General features: G+C 42.9%; 1 protein-coding gene across 6 annotated transcripts in view; it reads right to left on the reverse strand.

Annotated features, from left to right (window-relative positions):
- Positions 1-1,457: 1,457 nt before the first annotated feature.
- The window catches only part of GRXCR1 (glutaredoxin and cysteine rich domain containing 1), a 75,766-nt gene continuing 54,009 nt past the window's right edge, over positions 1,458-23,214 (reverse strand). The window contains exons 4-9 of one of the 6 annotated variants that reach the window (XR_008307576.1): positions 19,802-20,041; positions 15,052-15,108; positions 13,721-13,881; positions 4,706-4,782; positions 3,807-3,872; positions 1,693-1,716 (exon numbers count right to left, since the gene is read on the reverse strand). Coding sequence is in view for 2 of the 6 variants with exons in the window: in XM_053251443.1 (XP_053107418.1) it covers positions 1,537-1,716; positions 3,807-3,872; positions 19,802-20,041 (486 nt within the window). In the remaining 4 variants the exon portion in view is untranslated. The other 5 variants (XR_008307575.1, XR_008307574.1, XM_053251443.1 and 2 more) reach the window with 5 other exon arrangements.

A 23,214-nucleotide genomic window follows, 5' to 3' on the forward strand; every position in this document is an offset into this window, starting at 1 on the left:
AGCAATTAAACAAAGCAAGACAACCTGCCTTGCTGTTTTACTGGTAGGTTTGTATAATCTGTTTTATTGGATGTATTCCTTTTGTTTTGCTATGTCTGATGACTAAATGCAAATAAAATATATACCACTAATACAAAATGCAGGAAAACTTCCCTTGTATCCTACAGCTTCCTTGTCTCTTTCCAGCCATGTTTGTGAGCTCTCCGCATGAAGTGGGTTAGCACTTATATTCCAGATTCCATAGGAATATATTATATGCATCATTTTAGCACACCAGTAATACAGATATGTGTAGCTGAGATGACAACACAGAATGGCTTATGCCAGCACAGCTATATGACAGAATCCTATGATGAGTCACTAGGGCAAACATCCTTCTTCACCTTCACTGCCTTTACACTGCAATATTTGCCCTCAAAGTGATAGTAGGAAGTGGTGGTGACATTAGATTTCCTCCCAGGCAGAGCAAGAGTCTCAGTGATATGAAAAGCCAAAAGATCAGGAGGGAACCAGACAAGAAAGAGGAAGCAGGCCCTGAGTAAGCTAATTACCGCAGAACTGCTTATACTGCACCCTTCCTATAGGCTTACTTTGAAGCCAATAATTGGACTGACTAAGCAGAAATACTGACAAGAGAAGCTAGCTCAAAGCAAGGTCCATCCACATCCAGATGACCTTGCTTGATTAGATCATCTGAGGGGGCTCTGCTCTGAGTGCCGACAATGAGGGAGGCTAGGTTGTCATGCACTCAGGACAGGGCCTTCCTCTGTTGCTGCCCCCAGACTCTGGAATGCTCTCCCAGTGGGTATCCGCTCCTCAGTCTCCATCACAGTTTTTAGAAAGCATGTCAAATCATGGCTTTTTACCTAGGCTTTTATATGATTGTCTCTGCTGCTGCTTCTTGTATTTTGTACTGTTTTTATGCTTGTGTTTTAATTTAATTTTTTAAAAAATCAGATTGGTTTTTATATTTTTTAACTCAATATTTTAATGTGTCTTTTTTATAATCTTGTTTTTCAGTTTTATTGTGAGCCGCCTTGGGATTTTCTTAATGAAAGGCGGGGTATAAATTTAACAATAAATAAAATAAATAAATAAAATGTGTAATCCTTTGCGATTGCAGTGGCTTTTATTTGTGGCGGGGGAGGTGCCTGTTTGTGGATGGGGAGTGCATGGAGGACACAGCAATGGAGCTTTCAAGTTGCCTCTTCAACACATACCAACCCCACCCAACAACACCAACGTAAGCTTTCCTATGAACCTTAGGGGAGAGGATACTCAGGTAGGAAGGTGACCACAAAAGGCCCTTTAAATTCTGGCGTTGGCTCTGAGGTCCCACAGAAATTTTTAGCACTTGAAAAATTCCTCCCAATTCCTCTGAAAGACTCTAGCAATTGCATTTTTATTTTTTTTTACAAATCAACTTTATTGATTGAATTAGATAAACATGATGGTTTTTCTCGATATAAAAGTGTATAACAAACTGCTGCATTGACATAATAAAATGAGGTTGTCTTGTGTATCCAGGCGCCGTCCTTAGCTGAGGCAGCTCTTGCAGCGTTGCAACCCGTTCTCATTGCAAGCAGTGCACTTGAGGGCTTTGAAGGAGTCTGTGAAACAGTTCCGAAATACTGACATCTTGCTCCCATGGCACGCTGAGCATGGAACAAAACCAAAGCCTCCACAGGAGAGGCATTCATGGGGGTGCTGAACTCTCTGCAGAGAAAGCAAGTGAGAGAAAACCGGGATCCATTATTTGCATTCAGGGCATGGCAAGCAGGGCGACCGCTCTGGGCCCTGCTCTTTTAATCCCCATTAGAATTAACTGGAAGGAGACCCTGCATTGGCTAATTTGCCTCGGGCCCCACACCCTGCCAGAGCTCTCTAAGGACAGCCCAGTTTGCATTGTACTCTATACTCTAAACCAGGCCTCAAAGGGCAGGGTCAGCTTTATGACTCACTGAAATCTTTGGCTTTTCTGATAAAAATTTTTATTTTATCTACCCTTTTGCCTATTAAGAGCATCATCCAGTGGCCAGCTAGGGTCATTACAATGGAGGAGTCCGCCATACAAAAACCTTCTTTTTCTCCTCTCTCTGAGAGGAGAGCTGGTCTTGTGGTAGCAAGCATGACTTGTCCCCTTAGCTAAGCAGGGTCCACCCTGGTTGCATATGAAGGGGAGACAAAGTGTGAGCACTGTAGGATATTCCCCCTAGGGGATGGAGCTGCTCTGGGTAGAGCAGAAGGTTCCAAGTTCCCTCCCTGGCTTCTCCAATACAGGGCTGAGAAAGATTCCTGCCTGCAACCTTGAAGAAGCCGCTGCCAGTCTGTGAAGACAACAACTGAGCTAGATAGACCAATGGTCTGACTCAGTACATGGCAGCTTCCTATGTTCCTGTGTTCTTGTCTTTCTTTCTCTGTTTGATAGAGTTGCTACTGACCTTTCACCTAAAGTGACACTGGAAATGAATTTGGAGCCTATGAGAAACACTGAAAGAATTTCAGTAGAAACAGAGGAATGTTTTGATATCGTAAGACTGGCAATGCTTCTTGCGGGGTGAGGGTCTGCACATCCTCGGTCCACAATATGAATTGTCCATCAAGCTATGCATCTGCCTCTCTCCAGCAATGCACGAGTCCAGTTCTTGACCAGAAACATTCCCTACCATGGTGGGCAATGTTGATCATATCTGGAGCTGCTCCAGCAGCATACCTCACCCAACTGGAGGTTCCAAAGCACAGAAGGGCATTCACTTTGGCTCGCTGTCATGGCCTCCCTTCAGCAGTGCTAGAAGGCCGCTATAGAAGGACCCCATATGCAGAGCGACTATGCCCCAGTGGCCTAGGGCAGATCAAAACTACTGAGCATGTTCTCCTCTACTGCTCATTTTATAGAGACATTCGCACTTCCCTCAGCCTTCCATTGCTAAGCAAGTATCCAGGTCGTCCGAGCCAGGGGCGTAACTACTATTAGGCAAGGGGAGGCGGCTGCCTGGGGGCCCCCACGCCTCGAGGCCCCCCCCCAGAGGCAAGTCACATGCTGTGTGTGTGTGTGTGTGTGTGTGTGTGTGTGTGTGAGCGAGGGGCCCGTTTTAAAATTTTGTCTCTGGGCCCACTCCAGCCTTGTTACGCCCCTGGTCCGAGCTAATACTACAGCTCCCTGCTACTTTCTGACTCTAAGCCATGCAGCAAGTCCTTGCAGCCATAATCTGACTTTTGATGACTTTGGGCGGGTCCTGCAATTGCTCACGTGCCTCCCTTTTTACTGCTCCTTATAACCTTTAACTGGGCTGTTTCTCAATTTAATCACTCAGAATCTCATATATTTCTGTCCTCTCATGTCTTTTAACTCATGCATTTTTATTACTTCTATCTTGTTTTAAGCTAAAAGACCTCATGTTACGCGTGTATTACCTACTATTTTAAGTATTTTTAAGTATTTAAGTATTTTTAGCATTTTAAGTCCTTTTAGTATTAATATGTACTATTTCATAACACATAATCACTCTTATATTTTAACATTGGCTTAGTGTTTTACTATTTTTAAATGCATTATTCTATATCCAATCATTATCTAATCTTACTTTCATTGTGTAATCACCCCTATATTTTACGCTGGTCTGAGACTGTAATAACGATTGATATATCTGGCGCTAAAATTGCTGCTGAAAAGAGTCTAAACAAATGTTTGAGGTGAATTTGGAGATACTTGCTTGATAGAAACATATGAAGAATTTTAAGGGAAGTAAAAACACTGGGGAAATTTCTGAGGGGAGGCCCCTTGCTTTTATAGCCTTGGCAGTTACCTCAATTTTGGTTAAGAGATCCTGCAGTTCCCCTGATTCATTCATTGACAAAATTTTCTCAGCACCCTGTGAGGAAAAAGACAAAATCTGTTAATCTGAGATAATAAACAGAAACTGTTAATTTAATGGTGAGATATATGTTTTGGCCTTGGAAATGTAGCTCAGAGAGAAAGGTTTCAAACGAAATTGTTCAAAAATATAATCATAGCTTTCAGTTGCCCAAGCCTTCACTACTGAACCAAGGATCATTTGTTTCTTATATATTGTTCTATATGAAGACTGAGATTGTTATTCCCTATTTTACAATGCACACTTTCTCGGGTTTTGGTGTGTGGGGGAGTTAGGAGGGTGCATCTAGTTACTACGTCGGCAAGGCAATTTCTTAAATATATAGTGCATCAGAGAATGAGTTAAATGAGCTTGAGAAAGTATTTCAACTATTCAAGCATTTCCAGCATCGAATTCACACAGAGCATGTTGAGTGTATAATAGCATAGAGAGGTAAGGTGATGAAAAATATCATAATGAAACTAAAATCAAAATTCAGCAGTGAATAATAAAGATAATTTAAGTTGAGTACATTGGGCCTTGGGGAATTTCTAAGCTCTGAAGCAAGGCAGTTATGAAGAGGTTATTCATTTTTCTTTTCAAAAGTACAAAAGGTTACTGTAAAGAAAACGATATTGCCAAAGAAGATGTAAAACTTTCATTTGGCTCCATCTGTTAATCAGGGAGGAATCACTGAAGAACTGAGAGGCACAACTGGGCATTTGTGTTTAATGTGCTTGTTATTGTAAGAGAGATATGAATGATTCTGCTAGCACTGAGCCAAAACTACTTCTTCTTTCAGCAATTTTTAGCACTCCCTATGTTCACTTATTCATGTACATTGATCTTACTTGCCCTCAGTGATGTCATCTCAAAGTCAAATCTGATTGGCCAAATAGCATTGTGACATCATCTTGATACATGCTCCCTGATGGGGTGAGATCAGAAATATAACTAATCCAGGAAGAAAAAGCAGCTGAGTATAAAAATAATAATGCTGAAGAAGCAGCCATCACGGGAAAAGATGGCACCAAACAGGTACAGAAAAGGTGAATATTTGTACAATCTACATGTTTTCCAGGAAACATTTATATCTGGGTAAGTGTCAAACTAGATGAGACATGGAGCAACCAATGTGTTTTATCCACGCCTGCCCCACTGACATGTAAAACTATAATTTCCATGCTCAGGAGTACATGTGGAGGAAGAAAACCCAGTTCCCCCTCTGCCTTACCCCACCGCGCTGTTGCTTTAAACAATTTTTTGCCCAGCCTTGCTCACTTCCAGTACTGGAGCAGGGCTGGAAGAAAACTATTTAAAACAATGGAGCACTGTGAGACAAAACACTGTGCACTCTTTTTCAAGGAAAGAATAGAACCTGCACCCTCACCCCTGCTTGATATAAGAACATGGCAGATATGTAGTTAAAATAAATGTGGCTGCCCATCACATCTAATTTGGCTCACATGTTATTGTCTGCCTGAAAACGGAAACTAGAAACTGTTCACTGGAGATCTGATTTCTATCATTTCTATCATCTCAGTTATTCCAAGCACTGCACTTTCATGTTTCTCACACTTTTAGAATTCAAGCCCCCCATTTAAATTTAGGCTATCTTCTCATGGCCCAACTCAGGATTAACAATCCATTCCACAGGTGAGTGTGCAGAGATCTGGGCATGTAGTTATATGTATTCAATCTGCTGCTAAGCGCAAGGATGTGTGCACTGGGATCAGGGGCAACCCTTCCATGAGGCAAGGTGAAGCAGTCACCTCAGGCAGCAAATTATTGCAGTGCCAGCAAGGTGTTAAGACACCCTTCTCCCTCCCTTTAAAAGGGAGGGGGAGAAGAGGAAGGGTGGTCACAAGGGGAGGCATTTGACACCCTGCCTCGGGAGCACAGAGGTCTTGAGTTTCCACTGACTGTGATAGTAGTCCCACAATGGTATTAGAGGAACACAAGACCTCCCTAAAGCATAGGATACTGTAAACACAGCATAAGAACAATGCAACAGCTCCTTCTGAATGTTCTTCTTCCCAAATCAAATTGAGATGATGGGGCAGTAGTGGTGCAGTTCACACCCACAAATGCAATGGGGATCAGGCAGGGTCCACTGCCAGCGGACATTTCGCCTACCCAGGTCTTTGCTGGTGGGGAAAAGAGGTCACTAACTTCCTCAAAATCTTATCCTTCCCAAAGCAAGAATTCTTGCAGCAGGACCCAGGCACTTCCTCCTTGTGCTACCCCAATGGCTCTCAGAATGCAGTGATTATCAACCCTATTTCTGTTGTGCTGCAGTTCCAGAACTGATACTACTGCTCTTCAGCTCAGTCCAATCATGTGAATGAAGGAACTAATAGAGTCCTGGTTTGTTCCATAGAAACCTCGTCCCAGGCTTTGATTGCTCAGTATGAGCAACGTGTTGGATTGAGCAACCGCACAGACTTGCTTCACCTTGTGTTGTCTTTGTGTGGTATCTGACCACCAATCTGTCTTTGACCATGTTTCTTGCTCTTCTTCCCATCTGCCTAAGCTTCTTCCCTATTCTGCCTAATCTGCCAGTTGCAGGGCAGGAGAGAAGGCAAGCCCTCACCCCCTGCCTGTGGGTTTCTCCAAGGCATCTGGTGGGCCACTGTGTAAAACAGGATGCTGGTCTAGATAGGCCCTGGGCCTGGTCCAGCAGGGATGTTCTAACATTCTTATGGTACCTGCCCCCAGCATCCACTGAACCCAGTCTATCGCAATCTTTCTGGACTCTTGATACCCTGGAACTTTATGCTCCCTAAGAGCCCAGTGCCCCAGTTGGAGAGGCTGGATATGGATCCAGGATGTGACCAACTTGAGCATTATTGCCCTATGCAGTATGAACAAAGCTGGTACATTACAAGAGAAACTACTATACTATACTACACTATACTATACTATACTATACTATACTATACTATACTATACTATACTATACTATCTTCGTAAGATCAGGTTGTCAGCACAAATCAAAATCTGTGATTCAATTCAAGGTAAAATTGAATTGCAGACCTCCAAACTGATTCATCAGAAGCAGATGGCTTGGCCAGCTATCTTGACGAATCAACCCCAAATTACCAAAATTGATTTGGGCGATTCACATGCTATTTGAGGCCTATTTTGCTGGGGAAATGGGCCTCAAAATGGTGCTTTTTTCTGGGTAGAGCTGGTCTAACAATTGGGATCCCAACTGGGATCAGAACTCCTCTGAGGTGGGCTGACACACTAAGTCTGGAGTGGAGGATTGGTCTGCTCGCCAATCTCACTTGGATCAGCAGGTAGACCAACCCTCCACTCTGGACTTTGTGTGTTAGCCCGCCTCGGAGGGCTGGCCTATCTGCTGATTCCAATTGGTAGACCAGCTCCCAACAGGGGAAAAACAACAGGTTGTCAAGAAAATGTCTTTCCTGGTATTTAATGTAGATTTATGGGGTCCTATTTAGTACTTTAAACACAATTATTAAAATATTTTGTTTTCACAACAGTAATTACTATTTCCTATGGAAGCACACTAATCAGAAACACCAAGAAACACTACTTGAAGAGCATCTCAATTTCTCTGATATTTAAAGTTATCTAATACTTAAGGGCCTTCTCCTATATATTCATCCTTGCTTTTCCTGCTGCTTTTTCAGTTTCCTTGCTATCCAAGAATCTCTTCATAAATAAAATTAACCCAATATACAAGTGCCTTGCCCACTGTAGCTTTTATTCTCTTTTTTGTGGTTCAATAACAGGATCAATAACATTTAGTTTCCAAATTTAAAGAACACCTAGCAGGTTCAAAATACATAAACAGGGAAAGACCATGGTCTACACATATGAAAAATAAACATAATGGAATAACAATGCCACTCAAAGTAAACATTTTGGAATCAGAATATTGCACACTTAAAAGAAAGATAATGGAAATGCTATATTTACATAAACTTAAACCTGAGGTTAACAGCAAGGAAGAACTGAAAGAAACAATGAAGTGCATAGGTCATTAAAGGGTGTATGAAGAAATTTGCTTTCTTACCCTCATCCCCTTAGCATTTCTCTTTGTTAGTGTTAAACAGGCATAGCTGTGTTATCAGCTTTTTCTTCCCTCCCCTTCCCCCACTTCCCCCACTATGTGCTAACTATGTGGTAGATTTGACTGGGGAGAGTTTCAGATACAAGAATGCAGAATTCTTTTTTTAAAAAAGTGAAATTCCAATTTGATGTGTTTAAACGGAAATTAGCCAAGCATGATAAGAACATAAGAACAGCCCTGCTGGATCAGGCCCATGGCTCATCTAGTCCAGCATCCTGTTTTGCACAGTGGCCCACCAGATGCCACTGGAAGCCACAGGCAGGAGTTGAGGACATGCCCTCCCATCTGCTGTTACTCCCCTGCAACTGGTACTCAGAGGCATCCTGCCTTTGAGGCTGGTGATGGCCTACAGCCCTCCAACTAGTAGCCGTTGATAGACCTCTCCTCCATGAAGTTATCCAAACCGCTCTTATATCCATCTAGGTTTTTGGCTGTCACCACATCTCATGGCAGAGGATTCCACAAGTTGATTATGCATTGTGTGAGAAAGTACTTCCATTTGTTGGTCCTAGATTTCCTGGCAATCAATTTCATGGGATGGCCCCTGGTTCTAGTGTTATGTGAGAGGGAGAAGAATTTCTCTCTATCCACTTTCTCCACACCATGCATGATTTTATAGGCCTCTATGATGTCTCCCCGCAATCATCTTTTTTCTAAACTAAACAGCCCCAGGTGTTGTAGCCTTGCCTCATAAGAAATGTGCTCTAGGCCCCTGATCATCTTGGTTGCCCTCTTCTGCACCTTTCCCAGTTCTATAATGTCCTTGTTTAGATGTGGTGACCAGAACTGTACTCAGTACTCCAGGTGTGGCCACACCATGGTTTTGTATAAGGGCATGATAATATTAGCCCTTTTATTTTCAGTCCCCTTCCTAATGATTCTTAGCATGCAATTGGCATTTTTCACAGCTGCCGCACATTGAGTCGACACTTCAGTCGAAAATGTGTCAATTTCAGAAGTTTCCTCTTCTGAAATTCAAAATGTCTGTGTTAGACTTCCTTGGTGATTCTCTCCCCGCATGTATGCTGAATTTGATCACACTATGGTCACTGTTTCCTAAAGGGTCATTGACACTGACATCACACACGAGGTCCTGGGTGGCACTCAAAATTAAGTCCAAGGTCTCCTTCTCTCTGGTTGGTTCCAAGACCAACTGTTCTAGGGCACAGTCATTCAGCGTATCTAGAAATTTGACCTCTTTGTCATTTCCTGACTGTGAATTTCCCCAGTCTATGTGTGGGTAATTGAAGTCACCCATTATTACAGCCCTGCCTCTCCTTGAAGCCTCCCTGATTTCCTGCTGCAACTCCCAGTCACTGTCAGCATTTTGATCCAGAGGGCGATAGCATGTCCCCAGTAGCACGTTCCTTTTCAGGGCTTGTATTGTCACCCACAGGATTTGTATTGTCACCCACACATATGTATTGTCACCTTGTATTGTCACCCACACCTATGTTTTCTAGCTTGTTAGATTCTATCCCTTCTTTAACATACAGTGCTACTCCACTTCCCTGTCCTTTCTGTAGAGTTTATATCCAGGGATAACAGTGTCCCACTGGTTCTCACAGTTCCACCATGTTTCTGTTATGCCCACTATATCTATTTCTGCGTTAGCAACCAAGCACTCCAGCTCATCCATCTTGACTCAGAGGCTTCTGACATTGGCATATAAGCACCTATATGCTGAATCTCTCACCTGATGTATGCTATCTTTCCTTCGACTCTTTGACCAGCAGGCACAGGCTCCTGTCTGCTCTTTATGCAGTTGTGCTCTGTCCCCTTCTGTTTTATCTGAATCCTTTGCACCCTTGCACTTTAAAGGATGGCTTTTGCCAAACCGGATACTGCCCAGCTCCCGTCGGCAATTCTCCAGGTGTCATTTCAAAAGCTGCTCTGCAACTTTTATGATTTTAAGTGCCAGCAGTCTGGTTCCATCTTGGTTCAAGTGCAGCCCATCCCTTTTGTACAGGCCTTGCTTGCCCCAAAATGTATCCCAGTGCCTAACAGATCTAAACCCCTCCTCCCGGCACCAACGTCTCATCCACGCATTGAAACCCTTCAGCTCTGCCTGTCTCACTGTACCTGCGTGTGTAACAGGTAGCATTTCTGAGAATGCTACCTTGGGGGTCCTGGACTTCAATACGCTACCTATCAGCCTAAATTTGGCTTCCAGGACCTCCCGACTACATTTCCCCACATCGTTGGTGCCGACGTGCACCACAACAGCTGTCTCCTCCCCAGCTCTGCCTAAGAGCCTATCTAAACGCAGCGTGATGTCCGCAACATTTGCACCAGGCAGTCAACACACGGGTCACAAACCCATCTCTCTATACCTCTAATGATCGAATCACCCACTACAAGGAGGCCCACACTCCCCGGAAGAGTATCCCCTGTGAGAGAGGCTGCTCATCCATGAAAGGAGTCTGTTCTGGTGGTATTTGACACTTTAAAAACTAGCATTAATGTACAAAAATGTTTCAAACAAATGTTGGAAATGTGGACACTCTGAAGGAACTTTTTTTCATATGTGGTGGTCTTATAGGAGGGCTAAGGCCTTTTGGGACATAATATATAATGAGTTAAAGAAAATTTTCAAAATGATATTTCCTAAGAAGCCAGAATCCTTCCTGCTGGGAATAACGCAAGGAGTTTTTTCTACAACCAACTTAACATTCTTTATGTACGCTACCACGGCGGCCAGAATAATATATGTGCAGAAATGGAAGAGCAATGAACTGCCCTCAAAAGAAGATTGGCTGATAAAAATTTTGGAATATGCGGAGATGGCAAAACTTACAGTACTGATAAGAGATCAAAATTTGGAATGCTTTAAAGAAGATTGGAAACCATTCTTATTATACTCAAAGAACTATTTTCCTAATATTGATTTTACAACAGGGTTTGAAATTTAGTAATATTAGCAGGTTGGGTAGATCAAAATCGAGTTTGTAAGGTTTAAGATAGGAGTGTGCAATTCGGATATTCGGTGTTTTGGCTCGGACCCAAGCCAAAACACCCCCGTTCTGTTCTGTGGCCAAATATGGCCCTCCCGAATCACCCCCCGATTCGGTTCGGACCCGAATTTATTCAGGTCTGAATCTGAATTGATTCAGGGCAAAAAAGCGGGTCCCAGGGGCAAAATAGTGGGGTGGAGTGGTAGTGCCCAATGGGTGAAGGCTACCACCCAAATTTCAGGGGGATTGGTCAAAGGGCTGATTTTTGGTGAATTTTTGAAGTTTTAGTGTCTTTGGGGCAGATAGGGGGCATAACGTGGGATCTGGGTCAAAAGAGTGGGGTGTGGTGGTAGTGACTAATGGGTGGAGGTTACCACCCCAATTTCAGAGGGATTGGGCAAAGGGCTGATTTTTGGTGAATTTCTGAAGTTTACGCGTCTTTAAGGTTTTCCCCCATGAAGGGTGTATTGCTTCATGTCGGGGGGAAAGGGGTGTCCTAGTGCCAGGTGGGGTTGGTGTTAGTGCCGGGTAGGGACAAGGAAGCTACCTGAATTTTTTCAAAGGATTTGGGCAGAGGGCTGATTTTTGGCGCATTGTTGAAGTTCACACGTCTTTAAGGTTTTTCCTCATAAGTTATAATGGAGCTTTCAGCGGCCCCATAAGTGCACTTGGTGGGTGCTGGGGTGGCCCAGAGAGAGTGGTGGTGTAGTGCACATAGGGTGCCAACCACCCCCATGGGTTTCTAACCCATGGGGTACAGGGTTCTGTTGTTTCAGAGGTTTTCTGAGTGTGGATTCTATGATAGCAAATTAGAGTGGATTCATGGTGTCTCACTGAAAATCTCATTTGCTTGGGATAATCCAGTCAATTAGTTGAACCGTCCATTTGACTTTCTACTGGGTTCCTCTCCGATACTTCAGATCCTTCAACACAATCGTTTCTGAGGTCATCATCTACTTTAGTCAGACCCGGGGGAATTGCCTCTGGACTGGCTACGCCTAGAGAGTAAGTAGGCTGGACAATATCCTCGGATGTGGTCTTCCCTTGATGAAGCTCTGGAGCACACGGGGCCAGATCTCCCTGTTGAACTGCTGTCTTGCTACCCGCTTCATTTAGGGCTCCGATTGATTTAAAGGGAGAGATAGGAGTCACATTGACCGGAAGATCTTTGCTCTCTGGAACCTAAACCGAAATGTATTTTCGTTGGTACATTACTCCTACAACCATTAGAAAGATGGACAGTAATTATTTTGGAGATTATTGGAAATGTAAGAATCATGCGGGGACATTCTACCATATGTGGTAAACCTGTGGTAAAGCACAACAGTTTTGGGGGGAAATTCACTCTAAGATGCAACACATTTTAAATATAAATTTTCTCTATTCACCTGTGCTTTTTTTGTTACATATGGCTAAACCTTATATACCTACTAAACACACAGAGTTGTCCTTATATATGATTACTGCTGCCAGGATTCTCTATGCTGCCAACTGGAGATCACAAGCAACCCCGACCTTGGACAAATGGCTAATAAAGCTATGGGAATACGCCTCGATGGCTAAGATCACTGCTTATTTACAGAATACCTCAGATGAAATATTTGTGTTAACCTGGGAACCTTTCATAAATTACAATTTAGCACAGGGTCAACATCCACAGCCAAGATTTGGGTTTTTTAAAAAAGTATTGAAGGTTGATTAACACATTACTTATATCTTTCTGTAATATCTGATGTGAGGCGGAAAGTTGGCAAAGGATGGAAGCGGAATCCCGGATTGTCATATGTAACTGTTGGAAGTTCAAGAGATGATAATGTAATCATGTTATTTCTTTTTCTTATTAAATTTAAAAAAAAAATTAAGAATGCAGATTTCATACAGTGGAACATCAAACATGAGGCTAACATGTTTATGGTGAAACATTTGTTCTCTGTTGTAGTTTTACTTATGTTTTAATTTATGCAATAAAGAAGGTCTGGAAAGGAGTAGGATCAGTACAGTTAAGAAATCAGACACTTGTGCTCAATCCATGGAGACTTTTCATGGGTGAGTATTTTTTCCCCCCCAGTTTTGGTTACAATTATTGTAAAGTTGGGAACCTGTATCTTCCCCATCCCCACCAACAGAATTTTCCACCACTTCTTTTCCTGCTATATATAAATATGTCATCAACTTGCTATGCCAGTTTGACAAGTTACTTACTTTTTTGATTGATAAGAGATTTTACAGAGAGAGCAAGAGGCCGTTCACTTGATGGCAAGATCCACATTTTGCTATGTTCGAACGGCTGGACTTTATTATCCTAAGTGTGACTGCAGAGGTCATTTGGTATTTCTGAATGGCTTTCGAAATTATATATCTACTTGTGTAATCAAGCTGGAGGTATGGTTGTGGTTCTTCTTCCTTTGTCTTTGGTTTGTTTCCCCCCCCCCCCACCATCATTTTCATTTACTTAATAGGACATGCCCAAGTTCCTTTACAGCCTTCAAGCTAGAATAGTTGCATTTATTATGCTTCATCATTATCCCAGCAGAGGGCATGATGCATTTTCAAATATAGGCAGTCTTCAGTTAAATGTTACAGATGAAGAAGATAGATTAAATTGCATTTAATCATATTCAGGGAAATTACATGATCTTATGTGCTCTTATTGGATATAGACACTCAATAGGGGTGTCAAAACATTTTAGTTAATCAATTTTCTACCTTTGAATGGGTTAATGAACAGATGGAATTTAAATAACTTTTCATGTTATCAATAACATGAAAACTTCAACATAGAATATAAAGAGAAGTGTGGGATAACTTACAATGTAATAAACCAAAGCTCCAAACCCATATTTTGTGTCAGCATATCCTTTAGTGATGTCAGGGTGGGCATGTTCTTGCCACAGCCCTGACATTATCATATGTAGTAGTCACTATTCAGTTGAACCAGCCCAAGGACATGCTGATCCACTCTTAGAGAATTCTACGAAAGTAAAAGAGGAATTTGTTTTCATTTTCTGTTCTAGTGATAATATAAATCTCTGTTTATGTATCCACCCATCTATATATACACATTAGTCACTTTTTACAGCATGCTCAAGGAGCCTTACTTTGTAACCAGAAAAATACAAAATAGAACAAACCCAAACAGGATAAAAATAAGCTATGGTGGCTGACATCCAGCACATTATCTGTCCGTAACACTGCACTGCAGGATTACAAAGGCACCATCGAGGCTGCATCAACAGGAGGCTGTGCAAGCAACACTTCTGCAGATTCCCCCATGGAGAAATCTGCAAAAGTGCTGCTTGCTCAACCAGCCATTTTGTGCGGCCCCAACCCTGTCTTTGAAGTGTTTGAAGCCCCGCAGCAAAACATTACAGACACATAATACTACACAGGATGTCAGCCACTGACTTTTTCTTTTAAGCCCATAAATTATCAAATGTTGCAGCTCTCAGAGCTTCAAGGTTTAGGAAGGGTTGCTAGCCATATTCCATCACCTATATTAATATATTTCTAAAGGCTTAAATTAGGAATGGGCAGACATCATGCTTGCTTTGGGTTGTGTTTTTACTAGAAATCCAAGATCCACCAGCTGGAGCCAAGTACAGTGGACCCTTGACTTACGAACTACTCAACATCCGATGTTTTCGACTTACGAACGACAAAAATGGCCGCACGCTTACGAATTTTTTGAGCTACGAACGGAAACTGTTGGTGGTTTAGATGCGGTTTCCTCGACTTACGAATTTTTAGATGAGGCTTACTCGACTTACAAATTTTTTCAGACCTCCGTGGGTGCGCTTTTCAACTTACGAAATTTTCGACCTACGAACGTGCATTCGGAACGGATTAACTTCATAAGTCGAGGGACCACTGTATAAAATAGTGCTTTGTGGAGCAGAACCAGATGCAAAATAGTAGCTCAGGCCAGGGTGGAGCCCATTACCTACTGTATCTCATAAGCCATACACTAAGATGACCATCATATCCAAGTACAAATCTACATCCTAGTTACAACACACCAGGAATTACAATTTGGTGGGAGTGAACCTTTTCTGTTGCTGCTCTTGTTAATCCATCAGGATGGAGAACTCCTTCCCAATCTACTGCTAATCATCTAGACATCTGTCTGTAGATCCTGATCTACCTTTTCCCCACCCTTAAGCTGGATGATTCTCTCCAATATCTGCTTCAGAGTGTGCTCCTGTAAAGAAATAGATGGCATTCATTTCATGACATTCTGATAAAGCAGCTGCAGTACACAATGCTGTTCTCTCAGGAAAACCAAAGGGAGTGGAATTACATCATGATCAGCAGAACAAAGAGAATTAAAAATGTTCCATGAACTACACTAATATTCACAAAATGTACTTAGACTTTGTTTTAATGTTGCAGAGGGTTTTTTTTTTTTTTTTAAGTATACATTCCATTTCTGTCAGACATCACACTGTGGGTATGGCAGGAGCATGTGAGTATTCATTCATTCATTCATTCATTCATTCAGACATCCTCTGATGCAGGGACAACAGCTACCTTGCATCTTACGCATGGGGAAAATGCAAAATCTCCATTTTCATGCAATGGACAACTGAAGCACGACAACAAAGGCAGAACTGAGTTGCACCTCATGTTCCCATTTCTCCTGTAACATGCAAAAGAACACTCAGTCTCTGGTCAGACTCCACTCCCTCCACCACCACCACCACCACCACCACACACACACAAAGTCTATTTCACAACTGCACCTATTCTGTTGCTTCACTGGGAGCTGAGCCCTCTTTTCCTGATGATGGTTTCCCCAGTCTTTTGCTGACTCTTGTTTTCTGCTGATTTCTTCTAATGGTTTTTACTGCTGTTCTGGTTTTGACTAGGCTTGTGCATTTTGATTTGGGTACAAAATGTTTTGTGCCCGAAAATGGCAATTTCAGAGGTTTTGTAACCAAAACAAAAACAAGAATTAAAAAAACAGAGATTTTTGTTTCCAAATCAAAATGACTGTGTTTCGGACAGAATGCTTTGTTCTTCGGAAAAGCATTGCAATTAAAATTGACTTCTCTGACTCTCTCCACTCCAGCTGAGGCACTGAGTGATTAGCAGAAGATAAGATATGCAAAAAGGTTTTGAGCTTGAATGGTTTAGTTAAGTATGTGTTGTATTCAGTGTGATTGAAATGCAAACTGACCTTGCAAAGGGATTTAGAAGACAGCATTTTAAGACAGAAATACCCAAATATCTTTGGGAGCTCAATGCAGTTCCAAAGCTCTTCCTAAAAGCCATGATATAAGTTGTGTGGAGAAGCTTTTCGAGAAGCTGGTTAGGAAAGTTCTGCAATTACACAAGTTTTTCTTTCCAAAGGTTTAGAAAGAGTCTCTTGACTTGTTCAGGGGTCTTTTAAAGAGCTATTTTGTTTTTCTTCTGATTTTTATGAGTTATAGTGGTGTCTAGGTTTTGTTGCCCAAGCTGAGCAGTCTAATGTAATTTAGGCCACAATGTAATTGGGTGGGACACGATGTCTAAGCCAGTGGTTCACAACTTTTGCCATTGCAGGGGCAGGTCATCCACATGGGACTACAGGAGACAAAAGGAGGGGGTGGGGAATATCCCTGTCAATTTATTGACATCCCCAGGAATCTTAGTTGCTTCTCTCTCTTGTAACCATGATCCATGGTTTTGCACGTTCTTAAATGCAGTGATGATAAATCTCAACAATTCTGAACAGTAGGCTGATTTGTTTGGGCTACGGCTCACTCCACTTCAGTTAAATGAACATTTGAAGCTGTTCCATAGTATCAAGGCAGTTTTATTTTATTTTTTACATTTTCTATCCTGCTCTTCCTCCAAGGAGCCCAGAGCGGTGTACTGCATACTTAGGTTTCTCCTCACAATAACCCTGTAAAGTAGGTTAGGCTGAGAGAAGTGACTGGCCCTGAGTCACCCAGCTAGTATCATGGCTGAACGGGGATTTGAACTCGGGTCTCCCCGGTCCTAGTCCAGCACTAAACACTACACCATGCTGGCTCATTGGTCTATCTTGCTATCTCAAATGACCTGTGGTTACTGTTCCATCGAGAGGGAGTGTTTTTTATTGAAAGATTGCTTGAATCCACAAATGGGTTGTGCTGCTGTGCTAGTGCCACAGGGACAGGCTCACACCAGCTGCAAAATTCTCAAATAACTGTGCCAAAAAATTAAGTGTCGTTGTTGTTCATCATTCTCTTCACTCTTTCAACTTGTTTATGTGGGGCTTCAGGGGCAAAACAGTGGGTTGGGTGGCAGTGCCCCAAGGGTGGTGCAATCAGATTCCAAATAGGGCAAAGGACTGATTTCTTAGGAATTTTTGAGGTTTACTCATCTTTAAGATTTTTTCCCCATAGGGAATAATGGAGGTTTCAGCAGCCCCGTAACTCCACCTGGGGGGCACTGGGATGGCCCAAAGCAAGTGGTGGTGTAGTGCACAGAGGGTGCCAACCACCACCACCCTGGATTGCTAACCCATTGGGGTACTGGGCTTTGTTGTTTCTGAGGTGTTGAGTTGAGATTCTCTGGTAGCAAATGAGATTTTTAATGAAAAACCATGAATCCACTCTCATATGCTACTAGAGAATCTACTCTTAGAACACCTCTAGGACAACAAAACCCTGTACTTCATGGGTTGGAAACCCATGTGGGTGGTTGGCACTCTATGTGCACTACACCGCCACTTGCTCTGGGCCACCACAGTGCCCCTCAAGTGGAGTTATGGGACTGCAGAAACCTCCATTATACCCTACGCGTAACTTCATTAATTCTTTAAAAATCAGCCCTTTGCCAAATTCCTCTGAAAAAATTGTGGTAGCTTCCTTGTATCAACTGGGCACTACCACCAACCACACTCCACTCTGGGCCACCCCTCCCCCCCCCCCATGTGAAACTATACTTTTCCTGAAACCTCCATCATACACTATGGGGAAAATCTGAAAGATGCGCAAACTTCAGCAATTCACCAAAAATCAGCAGTTTGCCCAATTCCTATGAATTTTTTGTGGTAGCTTCCACTCATTGGCACTATATCCCCCACCCACTCTTGACCATGTGGCCCGTTTTTTAATCTGAATTAATTCGGATTCAGATTTGGATTAATTTGGATACAAAACAAAACTGGAGTGATTCGGAAGGCTTAATTTTGGACAAAATACAAAATGGGGTTGATTCTGATTTGGTTCAAATCAAGACAGAAAAAATATAAAACACGCAACCCTACTCCTGACTACTACTAGAAATCCCTCTTTCCCAGTCCAGAGATTGTCAAAGCATATAAAAGGGAGGTCTTCACACAAGTGTGACAATACATTGTTAGGCTCACTTTCCTGGCTGCCATTACAAATCCCTTTCCCCTTAATTTGAGGCCACTTCAGAGACATAAAGGGGGAATGTCCACAGTATACAGGACAGTATTGTCTGTGCCTTAGTTTGTTCCATTCTGGTGTACAGGCCATAGTTATATGGCATAGTTCCTGTTTCAATTTTTAATGCCCCATTTCAGACAATTCTAGTACTCAAGATCTGTTGGCTTACATGGGATGATTCATACAATATGTCCACATGACCGCTCAGTTACATGGGAGAGAAGCATGGCAGACATGTCTCCACCCACATCTGGTGAACCATTCCACCGTCACCCTTAGGGCATGGTAGTATTCAACTTTAAAGTTGTATTTAATGCACACTTTGAAAGGTAGGGTGGTTAATCACTCTCTGTCGTGTGATTAGCCAACAGCAGGATGGTGTGCAAAGTGTGCAGGGCACACATGACAATGCTTCTCCGCCATACACCATTAAGGGCTGGCAGATGTATTTATTTATTTTATTGCCCAATCTGGCCCAAATGTCAGCTTTCCATGCATTGTGGAAGTTCCTTGGCATGTGATACCTTTGTCAGTAAGTGCGTCAGTGAAGTCCGGGCATCTTTATATATTAAAAAAATGTTATGGAAAAATTTCATATCTCATAAATTCTATACACATAGGTGTGCATGTTATGTGAACAGAGGCGCTCTTGCCCCTTGACTTCTGGGCGGAAGTCCAGGGCCTCCACCCCTTGGCAGCCCCCAAATTCTCTTTAGTCTGTCCCAGGTGATGTGGTCGCCATGCCACTGGCCCACATTGCGCCGGGTGGGTGAGCATAACTGTGACCTGCACCTGGTGGCTGAGCATGACCTCTGCTTTAGAGACAGAGGGTGGGGAGTGGGGAAAGAAATATGTGGGATGGGAATATGTTAAGTTGCGTGTTGAAATGTTTCTGCTAATGCGTATTTGCATAAATATACCTTTTTTATATTCTTACATTCTTGAGAGTTCAGTTGCTCTTTGTGCCCTCAAGAACCCATGTGTTAAAAATACTCTGTGTGTCACGGTGTGTGTGTGTGTTTAGGGAGATGATGCTTAACTTGCAGTGGAGGGGCTCCAAAATTACCTAGGTGTACCTCTGTATGTGAGAAGGTAAGTAGGAAGACAAATACATGCACAGACACAGACATAAACAATTTCTCTCTTTGTTTTTGATTACTTTTAATTGGAATTTTTGTTTAAATTATTCTTGTGGATTATGGCCGACAGCCTGACTAAATTTACTCAAGGAAGTCCCACTGAAATTAAAAGGACAAGATAGGTATGCCTATCGTCCTTACAAATTCAACAGGACTTCCTCAAAAAAATTTAGTCAGGATGTCAGCCATTATGATGATGATTAATGTTAAACAGTGGCAGTCACTAACACGGAAATTGCCCACTTTTGTGCCCATATCACATTTTATTGGCATTCAAATCTGCATTGTAGATTCAAATCTACAATGATTTGAATTTGAATACAGATTCAAATCTGCATTGTAAAAGTCTGACTGACATGCATGTTGTACTTACCCCCAGATACTGGCCTTCAATAAACACTACTGGTAGTGATGGGGTCTCACATACTCTTCTGCATCTTTCATCTAGTTCTTTTCCATAGTCGCCATTCAGTGCAATGTTCTTCTCTTCAAATTTTACTCGGTGGTTTTGGAAGATCTTTCGAACCAGCTCACATCTTTCAAAAGTCGTTCTCACCACTCGAAGACTGGTTGTGTAAATTACTATGCGGCCATATTCCAGAACTGAAGATACCTATGGGGGGCGGGGTGGATATAACATTATTATTGTTTAATATTCACTCCAGAAGGCGGTGGGGGGAATCCTCTTTCTGACTTCTAATGCTACACTGGTGCTATGGGGCAGGGGCAATTTTCAGCAAACTCACCACCACCACCACCACGATGTCCACTGTGCCTCCTGAAAATATTCTGCAAAGGCTGCACAACCCTCAAGAACATATTTTCAAAAGGCACAGTGGAGGTCAGAAGAAAAGGGAGATAGGTGAAAATCACCCCTTCCCTGTAGAGTCAGTGTACCATTAGTCTGAATATCAGTCTCTGAAATCAGGAGGAAAGCCATTCCCTTTGAATTTATTTCAATTAGATTTATATTGGTTTGGAAAGCGAACTGAACAATCAGCATACAAGGTGTTCTGATTGCATGAGCAACCATCAGTCATGCACAGCTGCATGCAGTCTGCTTTCCCCCAGTAGCCATTGTAACTTTGCAAAGGATTACAGAGCTCACTTCTCAGATGGCACACTACAGCTGCAAAATGTCTTGGGCCAGTATTGGAATATTTCATGCAACTGGACAGTCTCTCTCCCCAGCCACATAAAGATGGGAGATTGTTTAAAGGAGAAAAAATCAGTTTGCAATTATTCTTGCTTCTCAATAACCTCTTTCACTGAGTTGCCATGCTAACGGGTTTTTCACAGGAACAAAATCTGAAACTGATCCCAGTAGTGACATGAGGAAAAATGGTCTTTTCCTGCCAACAATGCTGCTCCTGAGACTAGGCCAAAATATTTTGCCACCCTAACTAGTTGCACTCTGCAATTTGAGATGCATGCCCCATGAGCTTTTGCTGTGTAGCAAGGAAGAATGCAGAGGCACAATTCTCGGCTCACAAGTGGGCATGTGCATTGTCATTAACACTGCAAGAGATCCTGGCATTCACTTCTCAAACTGAACCATTTTATTGGGCACCCTTAAAAACATTGTCACGTTGGTTGCTTGTGCAGTCAAACCAGTCATGGCTATTTATTTTCTGGAATATTTAGATCCTGCCTTTCCAGGATGTCCACAGTGGCTTAACGCCATTTTAAGAAGCCATCCCGTTTTTAAAAGAAGAAAAAGATCCGCCCTACACCAGGCTACAGTGGAGCACAACTCTTGGCCCTGTGCTTCCTCTTTCTGTGAGCCTCAGACTGCATGCCTTATTATTCTTGACATCAACATTAGGTTAGCTTTTTAAGATGTTTATTATGTAGGTGGTAAGTTGTGTCATCTGTTTTCATAGAGAGTGTTATACTCCAATATAAGAATTTGATGACACACATTTTATTTTTCCTTAATAGTTAACCATTGGTGATCCTTTTTTGGTATAGTTTGGGTGAAAACCAAAATAGCAAAAAGAGTTATGTTAAAATATGCATACTTTTGAATAAATCTGGTGTTCCTTACCATAATTTTTATGATCTATATTTTAGCATCCTTCAGTTTTGGAATTCAGTTTGGAAAGCAATGATATAGCCAAGGCCAAGCATTTCCAAAGTCCAGGCTCAGCTTCTATTGGCTTGCCCTGACACCAGCGCTCTCCACTGGTAGACAGTACTCCCTACCATCAATCAACCCCCTTCCCAAAACTTACTCTCAGGAAGGAAAGGGAGCAGGGAGGACTGATATGGAGGGCTTCATCACTTAGGCCTGGACATGTCTAGATTCCTCTGAGCATGCCCAGAAGTGGATGTAGCTTTCGGAAACATGGAAAACAGAGTTCCCAACATTTTTCTGCTTCACTGATTGAGGTGGGAAACACTGGGGTCTCCATTTCCCACAGACTGAACCCGGGACCTTGTACATGCAAGCATGTGTACTCCTCTACCACTGAGAAAGGGCCTGATTAATACATTGAGGTGCCATTGGGAGGCTACATCAGATTGCTCTACCTGGTGGTCAGTCACACCATGAACTGTGTGCATTGGTTGTTTTTCCCCACTTCACTGTAAAAGACATTAAAGGAAGGGGCAGGAGGAAAATTATCCAGTCTGTACTTGAAAACCTCACCATGTGGTAACAGCCACCCATGGAGAGATTTAAATCAGCTGCCACAAGGTGGCCATAACATGTATACTGGCCTATGGCAATGGTATGTGAAGGGCTAAACACACCGAGGCTCTTCACACGATTTGTGTGAAAAGCCTCTAGGGGGTTTACGGGGAGAGTGGGCTTAGCGTGGCCCTGGAATCTCCAGCATGCCCTGCGTGAGTGTGCAGGGCATGCTGGAGAGATCCCCGAGCCGAGAGGCTGCTTTTCAGACTCCTGGTTGGGGGTCTACTCATGAGTAGCCGTGGTGCTGAGCTTCACAATGGCAACTCATGAGCAAAAAAAATGGGTTTGCAGAGTGCTCCCTCCGCAAACCCGGTTTAAGGGGAGGGTTACTTTAGCGGTTTAACCGCCTGGAGGCCACCAGTGGTGCTAGCCCAGTGGTTCAGACTGTCAGGCAAAATCGAGCTAGGCTCTCCTAGCCCTATTTCGTCTGATCATTGGAACAGCCTCGCCATCTTGTCACCTCTCATGATGACCAAGGGGGGAGATTACCTTGCCCTTACCAGAAGGCATCACTTAGTGGCAGCAAAAGCAGGGGGTGGGTTCCACAGCCAGACAGCATCATCAAAGGAACATAGGAAGCTGCTGTATTCTGAGTCAAACTATTGGTCCATCTAACTTAGTATTATCTATACTGACTCACAGTGGCTCTCCAAGGTTTTACCAAGTCTCTCCCAATCCCAAGGTCCTACCACATCTCTCCCAAGTCTCTCTCAAGGTCCTAGCAGAAGTCTCTCCCAATCCTACCTGGAGATGCCAGGGAGTGAACCTGGGACCTTCTGCATGCAAAACTGATGTCCTACCACTGAACTACAGCCCCATACCCTAAAGGGAATATCTTACAGTAGGCAGTGCTCACATATGATACAAGCCAGGCTAGACCCTGCTTAGCAAAGGGGACAATTCATGCTCACTACTGCAAGACCTCTTCCCCATCCATCCGGGGAGCAGGCCAAAGACCTCATTGACTCATGCTAGCCATAGGGGCTATTCTCACAATTTACAAAAATCGGGCTAGGAGAGCCTAGCCCGATTTTTGTTAATCATAAGAACCACTGGGCTCGATCCCAGTGGTTCTTGAGTGGCTAACCCAC

The sequence above is a fragment of the Hemicordylus capensis genome, chromosome 5 (genome assembly GCF_027244095.1).
Source record: "Hemicordylus capensis ecotype Gifberg chromosome 5, rHemCap1.1.pri, whole genome shotgun sequence".
Lineage (NCBI taxonomy): Eukaryota > Metazoa > Chordata > Lepidosauria > Squamata > Cordylidae > Hemicordylus > Hemicordylus capensis.